Here is a 12018-nt window from a genome sequence, read left to right on the forward strand (position 1 = left end):
CTGCCTCTTGTGCCCACTGAGATACTTGATTGAGTTTTAGACCTGATTAGTTACAGTCAGAATCCTGATGTTAGAGGCCATTTCTGCCCTCGATCCGTAAATTCAATATGTTTGATTTGGAGAGGACCACACTCCAATGGCCGAGATCCATATATATATATATATATATATATATATATATATATATATATATATATATATATATATATATATATATATATATATATATATATATATAACATGTCTTTCACTTTTAAAATTCAAATCATTCAATTATATCCTATTATTTAACGTGAAATATGTTCAACTTTTTGTTTGTTTGTAAAACAAAGGACTTACTTTATGCCCAAAATAACTATCTATTTCCAAAATTATCATTGCTTTTAAGTGAGTTTTGATTATTTTAATCATCTGAAGGCTAGTAATATTAATCTAGCTAATTTAAAGTTAGACGCATATATATAGGGACGGAGTAACAGTGGACACCAAAAATGTTGGACCCTCTATAGCGCGTCACGTGCATGTAAAAGGCCTTTAGCGGCAGTTGTAAACGCCGTTAAAGGGTATTTTTTCCTATAACGTGCGGGTGCTGATCGCACGCAACTAACAGTGGACGAAAAACTCATCCACTATTATTCCCGTCTCTATATATTAGTAAGAGAGAGGGTGCAAGGTACATATACACCCACATATTAAAAACTATACTTTTTCACATTTCTTGAGTTTTTGTCGATTAAGATCTATATATATGAATTACATACATTGTCCTGATTAAACAAGCTTTGGATCATGTGATTGTTACATGCCTGCAGATTTTTCAAGCTATTCAAAAATCAACCTATCAGCATTTCTTGGCACGAAAAATTGTATCTATACATACGAAAAGCAAAACCAAAGATTTAATCTTCAGCAAACAAAATATCTACATATAATTTATGCGATCAGACTGAAACTGATACAACTCATTCTCATGATTTCCAGCTTGACGGGTCTAGATGCATTGGGTCCACCCTATCGTTATCATCATCATCATCTCTCTCTCTCTCTCTCTCTCTCTCTCTCACACACACACACACACACACACACACACATATATATATATATATATATATATATATATATATATATATATATATATATATATATATATATATATATATATATATATATATATATATATATATATATATATATATATATATATATATATATATATATATGTGGTGGTTATGTATCATGATACCATACCGTGGTACACGCTCTTCTTTGCATAAATCATGTTCCATATCTGTACAGTTAGATTTTTCATTGTTGAGACGGTGAAAATCAATAAATCACAATTCCTGAAAATAAGAGTGGTTTGAGAATGGTATAAAACATGGGTTTTAGTCAACTTTAACACATAAAAATAATAAATAAACTATGCTAAACATGATTCAAAGGTTAGATTTTTCTGTTGGAGCATAGATTTATGTAAATCAAGCGTGTACCACCACAAAAGCACCATATATAGAGAGAGAGAAAGAGAGAGAAGTCGGTGGCCCCAACCCAAAGGATTAGATAACGACAGAGGAAGGCAGCGTCAGAGGAGCCTCAACAGTGACATCTCTCAATTAATATGCATTTTGTACTTTTATTATGTTTGGTTAGGTGAAGTGAAATCAGGAAAACTGTAAAATAAAAAGCAGCGGCGCCCAAGTTTGGTGAGGAGGTGAAGCCACTCCAAGAAATGCAAGGAGAAGCAGCAGCCGCAGTCATAATCGGTAGATAGATCGCCGGTGTCTTTGTTACCCTCCATGCATGAGATCACCTTCACATCGTATCTTTTTCTTCCTCACTTCACTCCTTTCAGAAGCAAGAGCTTCCCTTCTGTGTATGATAATTTGAGGTGAAAACGGTGTGAGAAGAAGATACCCATCAATCAAGAAGAAGAAGAGGAGGAGCAGGAGCTGCAGAAGAAGAAGAGAAGATGGCATCTGGTCCTTCTTCAAATATATCATTTGGAATCATAGAAGAAGAGAACTGTGTTGGCTCTTCATACAGCCAAGTCAAGCAGCAGGCATCAAGCACACCTGCTACAACCAGTACACCTCAAAAGAAGAGGAGAAATCAACCTGGAACACCAAGCAAGTATTTGTATTTTCATCAAATCACACAGCATAGTTAGAGATACCTTCTTTTCTTTATTTTCTTTTGTGGGGGTTGTAAAATCTGAATCTAATTGCCATGCTTTTTATCATCTTGTCCACAGATCCAGATGCAGAAGTGATTGCACTCTCACCCAAGACCCTAATGGCCACAAACAGATTCGTATGTGAAGTGTGCAACAAAGGGTTTCAGAGGGAACAGAATCTGCAGCTCCACAGGAGAGGCCACAACCTTCCATGGAAGCTGAAGCAGAAGTCCACCAAAGAAGTCAAGAGAAGGGTCTATGTCTGCCCAGAGCCCACATGCGTCCACCATGACCCATCTAGAGCCCTGGGTGATCTCACAGGCATCAAGAAACACTTTTATAGGAAGCATGGTGAGAAGAAATGGAAGTGTGAAAAGTGCTCAAAAAAATACGCGGTTCAGTCTGATTGGAAAGCCCATTCAAAGACATGCGGCACAAGAGAGTATAGATGTGATTGTGGAACCTTATTCTCCAGGTAACCAGAACAAAGTAGCACTAACTAATCATAATATTCACAATAACAATAACAATATTAACAATAGTAAGATAGATAAGAACATCATGTGATTGAGATGATTGCGATTTACTCAAAATTGGGTTTTCTTTCTTTTATCCTTTGTTTCCTTTCTCTAGATAGATTCCATTCCTAACAAGAAAGGAAAGGATGGTGGTTTTCTTACTAGGTAGAGTGTCCAGTTTTGAAAGTATTTGCTTTTCAAAAACCATCTGTTGCCACGTGAATTTTTTTTTCTGAACTAAATGAGGATTTATGAAAATTCTTATTATCTCTCCATTCTTGGAGATAACGCCATTGCCGGTCTTTTCTTGTTCACGTGTTGCCTAGTTACATGAACAACAGCATTTGTTCCTTTTGTGAGTTGGCCTGGCTTGAACAGGCTGGGCGTTTTGCAGGTACCACTTTGATGAAACCTTTTGGTGCTTGAAGTTTTGAACAATATTAATTCCATTCCATCTTTGTTCCCTCTCTTCAAAAAATCTTTTGTTTGCTTTCAGTTTTTTTGCAGTTTTCCTTAATTGGTCTTACAGTTGTTTATTACATATGGAAATGGGATTCATAAGTTTCGATTGGTCTATCTAATATATGTGCATGCAATTTCCATGAATTAGTTTTGTAGCTTGGTAGCTTCAACAAGAGTATCCTAAGCCTATGTGTGAATTTGGTATTTTGTGGTTTTTAGGTCTTTTGTACCACAAACTGCTCATGGAGTTTGAAGAGATGTATAATATCTTTGTACTCTAGGACAAAGTTTTAATTGTTTCCGTTTGTTCTCAATTATTTTGCAGGCGTGACAGCTTCATCACACATAGAGCATTCTGTGATGCATTAGCTCAAGAGAGTGCAAGGCTTCCCAGTGGGCTTCAGCTTTACAATCATCAGCCTTCTGATATGCTCGAGCTTCAAGGAGGTGGACCACAATTCGATCATCTGATTCCTTCATCAAGCTCTTCCCTCAGATCACTACCATCTTTCTTTCCCTCCGGGCTCAATCAAAATTTCCAGGAAGGATCCCAAACCCTCAATGAATACCCCGGCTTGACCCAAATTCCTAGTCTTTCTGGCAACAGTAGCAGCAAAAACAATCCTGCAGCCAATCTTTTCAACTTGGGGTTCTTCCCAAGCAGCAGTGTTAGCAATAAAAATGGTGGGACTAACAACACCCATCTCACACCTTCAGGCTTATCCATCCCAAACCAATTCAATGGCAATATTTTGAGTAATCACGTGAGTGAAAGCGTCTCTTCTCTCTATTGCTCCCATATACAGAACGGCACAGTTCTCCCTCAGATGTCTGCCACTGCTTTGCTTCACAAAGCCGCACAAATGGGTGCAACTGCAACAGGCAACAATGAGAGCTTGTTGGGAGGATTTGGTAGCTCTACTACAAACGCCATTGGTCTCAATTGGCAGGACCAGAGATCCTCCTCATCTTCTTCATCTTTTCCAACCAGCAACCCCTCCAGCTTCCATATGACCAACCTGGAGCAGATGAGGGCTAACTTCAGCAACTGCCAAGAGAACCGCTTCCAAGATATCATGAATTCTTTAGAAAATTGCAACATGCGTTCTGCTTTTAGTGGTAATCTCAGAGCCAGAGGGCTTGAAAATGGGAGTCCTTTTAATGCTACCAATTGCATGAATCTTGAAAATCAGACCTTGGAATCTATTGAGGAGAAACTCCACCAAAATTCTGCTTCTGTACTTAGTTTGGGAGGGACAGACAGGCTGACAAGAGATTTCTTAGGCGTTGGAGGTATGAGTAGAGGGTTTATGGGAGGAGGGTTCACTCAGAGGGATCACCATCATGAACAGAATGTGAATTTTGCGTCCATGGATTTGGAAATGAAATCGTACAATGAAGGGTACCTGCACTGAAGGAAGGATTCTCATTAGGCTAAAAGGGGCCTACGCAGAGATTAAGGTATGTCAATTAGGTGAGAAATATTGTCGGTGAAACTAGTTCATGATTTTGGTAGTTAGCTATTAAGGCCAGACAATAAAAATATGCTTTCCTTTGGCCTGGTAGCCTCATCTTGTTTTGCTTAGCTTCTATAGTTCGTGTTTGGCAAGTAATAAGACTAAAATCATGCCATTTCATGAACAAGAGGTGCTAGGCCTTTTTTTCTGTTTTTGGTTCTCTCTTGCTTAATGTAGAGTTCTTGGCCGGTAAGAAGTAAAAGAAGAGGAAACTTGTGAACTTTTTTTTTATGGACAATAACTTTTGAATTCAATCTCAAACATGTATCCATGCATGCATGTGGGAGTGAGGATTTGTGCATGTTCGTGGTTTTCTGTGTGTGGGGAATCGTGCAGAGGAACACACGTGGGAGAGAGAGAGTGTGTGTTCTGTGAAGCTATATCGAGATTATTCTTTCATCTTCTACGTAGAACTTTTTTAAGATTATGTTTCATGAATAATGTGGATCTATTTTCCAACTGCAACATGGAAAATAACATATGGAAGATCTACCTTTTGTTTGGCATTACTTGATCATATTAGACTGTTTCTGATTCTTGAATTTTTCGCTACGAGATAAGAAAATATGTTTTAGTTTATGGTACTTAAGTCAACTGTCAACTAATCAATTTAGCTGTACGAAACATGCCTAAATTCGTTTAATTCCTTTCTGTCGGTTTCCTTTAATATTCCATGCATAAACTTCGCAACATGTGATCAATCAATTTACATACTTTACATAATCGGTTTTATGTATTATTTTTGTATTACCCTTGTACATAATCATGCATGAGCTTGAACAACTCCGCCCCCCCCCCCCCCCCCCCCAAAAAAAAAATTTGTGCTCTCTCTCTCTCTCTCTCTCTCTCTCTCCACACATAAATATATATATGAGTTCTGAAATTCAACAAGCTCTCCGTTTTCATTTTTTAAAATTTAACTATATGGATGTGTTATGCGTACGTGTTTGAAAATCAATGGTGAATTTTTTTTAGAAATATTCGTAAGTCATAAAACACAGAAAACACAATCCAAGTATCAATTCCTAACAAATGGACCATATCAAATACATCTGCAGGACTGGATTTGTGAAAAGAACAGAAATACCCTGTACAGATCACCTGGTTTGTAGAACACGACCATATATATATATATATATATATATTAGAATTATGAAAAGGGATGGGATTTGCATAGATGATGGGTTCATTTAATACAAATAATATTTTACATCTGGTAGTTTGGATGTGAAAAATCGATTTTTGTGTGGTTACATTTTTATGCAACCCGGATATTCATTTTTGTCCTTCTGAACATAATATTTTAATATTCAAATGTATGGGTCAATCTTTAATAACCTCAGTTGTATTATCAGATTTTCCTAAAACTGCATGAATAGTGAAACTCTCCTATTTGTACCAAATTTGTGGTGTTCACATTCACACTTAATAATTATTCCATTACCAACTTAAATCTGGATAGTTCGAACCTTCATCGTTGGACCTTTCGAACAATCAAGCCAGTAAATGTAATCATTTTTATTACTCACTCGTATCAAGTCATTTCTCTTGTTTTTTAAAGGAAACTCATATCAAATCATTTCTAAATAAAGAGTTTTCCTAAGCCCTACTTTTGAGTTATGAACAATGAATTTTTACCCTTCTCTAAAAATATATTTGCCTGAGTCGCCTATATGCAGGAATGTTCGATATTAATCGGTTTTTGGAAATACACGTATATTAGCTTAGGCTCATCCTAGACTCTTTTAAAAAACATATTTGTTAATATATGTTTATAAGTAATGTGTAAGTTTCAGACTATTTGTCTTTCAGACCATCCTAGACTCTTTTAAAAAACATATTTGCATGTATTTTTTACTTAATCTAAATATGTAAGTGTGATCTCTATTCTTTATTTAGTAAAAAACATGTATTAGTTTAAACATTTTTCAAGTTTATATGTGTTTTTAGCTAAACAAAAAAAAAAACAATTTATATTTCACAAAAAAAAAACTTGATTGACTAAAAATCAGGAATTCTTGTTAAATTGATTTGGTCCAAAGTATGGCTCTTAGTAAATAACTAATGGTAAACACATATATAGGTTTGGATTAAGGAAAAAACAGATGTAAGTGCAGTTTTTAAAGGAGTTTGGGACGGTCTGGAAGATAAATGGTTTGGAACCTAAACATTATTCTATGTTTATACTTCAATCTTTTATGCCCATTGCTTTTTAAATTCCCAAATCCTTACCCACAAGGGCTCATCTTTCCTGGTTAGGGGTGATCGTCATTTTCCCACCTAACATGAGATGATCACAGTTTGCAACCCATGGTGGGCATCCTTTGCCACAAGGTTGATGATATGTACTATTCCTCCGTAGGCAGGGAGGACTTTAAAGCTTTTACCAACCAAAGGTTTGTCAATGTGCAGTTGATGATGGAGAGTTTTCCCTAGCCTAACTAAAGAAAAAATTTAAGTCCCATGCACTAGAAATAATGACAGCCTTTTTCTTCTTTTGTTTCTTGAAGAAATGATGACATCATAAAAAAGACATTTACTTGTAGGAGGAATATGATAAAGAAGGATAATAAAATCATTTAATTTTTTGTATAGAAAGAAGGTTAAAGAGAGTGGTCAGTTTTTTTTTAAAAGAAAGATAATTTTATTAATGAAGGGATGGGAAGAATTAACGCATTACATCTTACAGCAATTGATGAGGTATCACTTGCTGCAAAAGAAATGGTAAAGAGACAGAAAAGCTGCAATGAACCCAAACTCGAATCACCAAGTCAGTCCAGGACGATAAAGTCACTTTGAATTCCATAGCGATGACCACCTCAACGGACCATTCGCTACCATATGATGCTCCCACTGCTCCAGGAGATCATATCGCTCAACATAGAATCCAAATCCGCTAAAGAGAACGACAGCAGAAATGTTGGTAACAGGAGGGAAGCCAACAGAAAACCGGCACCAATTGCTCTATGGAGGAGGATCCCAGCTATCAGAAATCAAGGCAAAAATAGGCCAAATGAAACTTCTGCACTATCAGTCCCCGTTCGAACAGGACCTTCCAAGAATCTGAAAACACGTTAGAAGTGGAATGGCCTTGCATGAAGAAGATTATAACTCCAAAAGAAATTCTGCCCCACCCCCCGTGTTGTAGTTCACACAGAAAGAGCTTGTTGTTTCCTGTTAACAACAGGAAGCATACCAGTGAAAAACCAGGGAAAGAGGATCATAGCTAAGTCCAGCGAAGAACGATGAAACCAAGCAGAGCAAAAGGGTTAGCCCTGCAAACACAACCCCATGAATCCACACACACAGACCAATACACACACCACACACACATTCACCCAAAAGTACATAGCGATGCTTTTACTGCCAAATCTAAGAGAGCCTTAGAATTCCCAGTCATGCCAACGATTGGCCAGGCCACTTTCTCCGCACCCGGTAAGTGATCTCCCACTTAAGGCGAAGTAGGATCCCTTCCATACTACCCTGCAAGCCTTTGAATACATGTTGAATCATTTCCAGCCAAATGAATCTCCATGCAGATAAAATCCATACTTACCAAGCAAACAGCCATTTCTTAAAACTTGCAAGTGTGGCGCAACATTTAAGTCCCTTGGAAAGTGCAGTCCCCAAAAAAACAATTTTAAGTCACCCCAAGCCTTAGAAAGCAAAATCTTAATAAAGGCTCAATCCCAGAATAAATGTTTCAATGATTCCTCTTCTCTCAAGCATAAAGAACAGCGGCTTGAGAGATAAAAAAACCATGGTGCTTGAGTCTGAGTTCAGTGTTAACCCTGCCTATCAGAACCAGTCACCCCATTAAAAAACCTCAAAGTGGCAAGCTACCCCCCAAAGTGAGTGCTTAGACAACCATTACGTCGTGTTGGAAATAAATTAAACTTGAACAATGTTTCTAAAATTATTGAGCATGTACAAGCTTCTAAGAGTCTTCTAGAATTATTGAGTATGTACAAGTTTCTAAGAGTCTTCTAGAATTATTGAGTATGTACAAGTTTCTAAGAGTTTTTTGGAGTCTCAATACATCTAGAAAGGTCTTACTAGTGCTATAAAAGCCTAGTCTAAGAGTCATGGTATGAATCCAAGTGTGAAGAGCTTTTTTGAGTAAAAAGTATTAAAAGTCATTCTTTATCATTGTTCTCCATTTTTCTCTTCATTCTATATTTTATTCTCTTCAAATTAGTATCAGAGTCAGGTTCGATTAAAATGAACAACTTTATTCATCTTCCTTTCGTCCATAAATTAGCCAAAGAAAATTACGGTAATTGGAGTATCCAAATGAAAGTTATTCGTGGATCTCAAGAATTATGAGAGATAGTAAAAAAAGGCTATATTGAAGTTGAAAATGAAGAAGAAATGCCAAAGGCTCAATGAAAATCTAAAAGCATCGAGAAAGAAAGATAAGAGGGCTCTTGTGGTAATCTACCAAGGTGTAACCTCAAATGAAGTCGCTTTTGAGAAGATTGCGTGTGTTACTTCCTCAAAGCAAGCATGAGAGATTTTGGAAAGTTCATTTAAAGGAGGTGAAAAGGTAAAAAGGGTCTGTTTGCAAACTCTTCGAGGAGAGTTTGAAGGTTTGCATAAAATAGAGTCTGGATCAGTTTCTGATTATTGTTCACGAGTTTTATCTATAGTTAACCAATTAAAAAGAAATGGTGAAACTATGGATGATGTTCGTGTCATTAAAAAAAATCTTCATTCTTTGAATTCAAAATTTGACTACATTGTGGTAGTCATTGAAGAATCAAAGGACTTGAATACCATGACCATTGACAAACTTACGGGCTCATTACAAGCTCATGAAGAAAGGCTAATAAAAAAGAAGAAAGAAGTAGTTTTGTATCAAGCACTCCAATCAAAATTGTCTCTAAATGAAAAGGAGAATTTCAAAAATCAAAAAGGTCGAGGACGTGGTCATGAAAGAAGTGAAAGCTTTAGAGAAAGAGGCTCGTATACTTGTGAAAGAGGCGATTATTCAAGCAAGGAGAATGACTTAAATCAAAATCAAAATTTCAAAGGCTTGCAAAGAGGAAGAGGTCATGGAAATCAAAGAGGGAGAGGTCGTAGCTATTTTAAATGCTATAATTGCCACAAACCTGGTCATATGGCAAGTGAATGCTGGTACAAGGAGGAAAAACGGCATGATGCTCATTTGGTGTATGAAAACAAAAACCAAAAGCAAAATCATGACACTTTGTTGCTTGTGTATCATGGTGGAGATCTTGATGATGTCTGGTACATAGACAGTGGTGTTGGCAAGCATATGACAGGTAACCAAAAATTATTTTCTAAGTTGTTTGAATCTAATTATGGTGAAGTTAAAGTAGGAGATGGAAAGGCTTACAAAGTTAGTGGTGTTGGTGAAATGGAGTTCAAAACAAAATCAAGAAAAATGGCAAAAATGTCTAAAGTTTATTTCGTTCCTGGTTTGAAAAATAATTTGCTCAGTGTGGGGCATCTTTTGAAGAAGGGATACGACATTCATTTTCATGACATGACTTGCTACTTGTTAAGGAAAAAGCAAGTTATTGCAAGGGTTGGAGTTGCTTCAAATAATCTTTTTTCACTCACTCTTCAAAATAAAAATGTCTTGTTTTACTAGTATTGATAATGAAGTTTCTAAGCTATGGCATGATAGATATGGACACTTGAATTATAGAAATTTGAAGCTGCTCTTAAAGAAAATGATGGTCAAAGGCTTGCCTCAAATTGATCATCTTGATGAAGTTTGTGAAGCATGCAAACTCGGAAAGCAACACAGAAATTCATTTCCACCTCAATCATCATGGGGAGCAACAAGACCTTTAGAGCTTATTCATTCAGATCTTTGATGACGGTGAAATCTTTGGGAGGTAATCGTTATTTTATCTCTTTCATTGATGATTACTTACGAAAAGTTTGGGTGTATTGTGTCAAAGAAAAATCTGAAGCTTTTCATAAATTCAAAGACTTCAAGGCGAAAGTTGAAACATTTACTAGGCTGAAAATCAATACTTTGCGGACTGAGCATGGAGGTGAATACTTTTCAAATGAGTTTGAAAAAAATTGCAAGGATAATGGTATTCAGCATGAAATGATGGTCCGACATACACCACAGTAAAATGGTGTGTGTGAAAAAAAGAATCAGACAATTATGGAGATGGCCAAATGCATTCTTAAGAAGAAGAAACTGTCAAGAAGATTTTGGGCAGAAGTTGTTTCTTATGCAGTTTATCTTATTGACAGATCACCAACAAGAAGCTTGAAAAATTGCACACCACATGAAGCATGGTATGGTTCAAAGCCTAGTGTTCACCATCTTAAGGTATTCGGGAGCGTGACTTATGCTCATGTTCCAGATGCTATGAGAAACAAGTTGGATGATAAATCAGAGAAGTGTATTTTCATAGGCTACAGCGAAAGAAGCAAGGCTTACAAGCTATACAACCCGGTGACAAAGAAGATTGTGATCAGTCGAAATGTTTGATTTGATGAAATTTCCATATTTGAAGACTTGGAGGTTGAAAAAAAAATTGCCTATCTTTCCTTTTGAGTTTGAAGAAGAAGAGAATGATCCTTCCCCAAGTTCTACATCGAGCAGCCCTATAAGAAAAATGAGAAGCATCCAATAATTATATGACATCACAGAAGAAGTTAGTCAAATGATGCCATATTTTTTGCCTTCTTTGCAGGTGAAGGTCCAATTTCTTTTGATGATGCATGTCAAGAAGAAAAATGGAGGAGAGCCATGAAAGAAGACATTGGTTCAATTGAAAACAATGATACATGGGAGTTTATAGATTTACCACCACACAAAAGTTCTATTTGAGTAAAGTGGGTGTACAAGACAAAGATGAATCCAGATGGCTCTATCAACAAGCACAAGGCAAGGCTGGTAGCAAAAGGGTACAAGAAAAAAGAAGGAGAAGATTTTATAGAGGTATTTGCTCCTATTTCAAGACTTGAGATTGTTCATTTAATTATTTCTATTGTTGCTCAGAATAATTGGAAGCTTTTTCAAATGGACGTTTTGCATTCTTGAATGGTGTTCTTAATGAAGAAGTCTATATTGACAAACCACCTGGGCTTGTGAAGGAAGGAGAAGAGAAGAAAGTGTACAAGTTGAAGAAAGCTTTGTATGGGTTGAAGCAATCACCTAGAGTATGGTATAACCGCATCAATTCATATTTTGAAAAATGTGGATTTCAAAAATGTCCATATGAGCATACTCTCTACATCAAAGTCAATTCAAAAGGAAGATTTATTGTTGTAAGTCTTTATGTTGATGATCTAATTTTCACAGGGAATGATATGCAGATGTTGAATGAGTTCAAGAACTTAATGATGGCAGAGT

The 12018-nt window shown here is 36.5% G+C and overlaps 1 protein-coding gene across 2 annotated transcripts; it reads left to right on the forward strand.

Moving 5' to 3' along the window:
• Positions 1-1663: 1663 nt before the first annotated feature.
• LOC149817917 (zinc finger protein GAI-ASSOCIATED FACTOR 1-like) lies at positions 1664-4967 on the forward strand. Of its 2 annotated transcripts, none has more exons than XM_089984666.1 (3): positions 1664-2130; positions 2252-2648; positions 3479-4967. In XM_089984666.1, exons 2-3 carry the CDS (start codon positions 2293-2295, stop codon positions 4566-4568), a joined length of 1446 nt encoding a protein of 481 aa, XP_089840792.1. In that variant the 5' UTR covers positions 1664-2130; positions 2252-2292; the 3' UTR covers positions 4569-4967. The 2 variants fall into 2 exon arrangements, with proteins under 2 accessions (XP_089840792.1, XP_089840791.1); XM_089984665.1 differs by having other exon boundaries at positions 1664-2126.
• Positions 4968-12018: the final 7051 nt, after the last annotated feature.

This window comes from Nuphar pumila, chromosome 13 (genome assembly GCF_984573655.1).
Source record: "Nuphar pumila chromosome 13, dmNupPumi1.hap1.1, whole genome shotgun sequence".
NCBI lineage: Eukaryota > Viridiplantae > Streptophyta > Magnoliopsida > Nymphaeales > Nymphaeaceae > Nuphar > Nuphar pumila.

Bases quoted from the DNA above. Each gene is read 5' to 3' on its own strand.
- LOC149817917 (XM_089984665.1), top strand. From the start codon at position 1,970: ATGGCATCTGGTCCTTCTTCAAATATATCATTTGGAATCATAGAAGAA. The intron at 2,127-2,251 runs GCAAGTATTTGT...TCTTGTCCACAG, and splicing joins AAATCAACCTGGAACACCAA to ATCCAGATGCAGAAGTGATT. The intron at 2,649-3,478 runs GTAACCAGAACA...ATTATTTTGCAG, and splicing joins TGTGGAACCTTATTCTCCAG to GCGTGACAGCTTCATCACAC.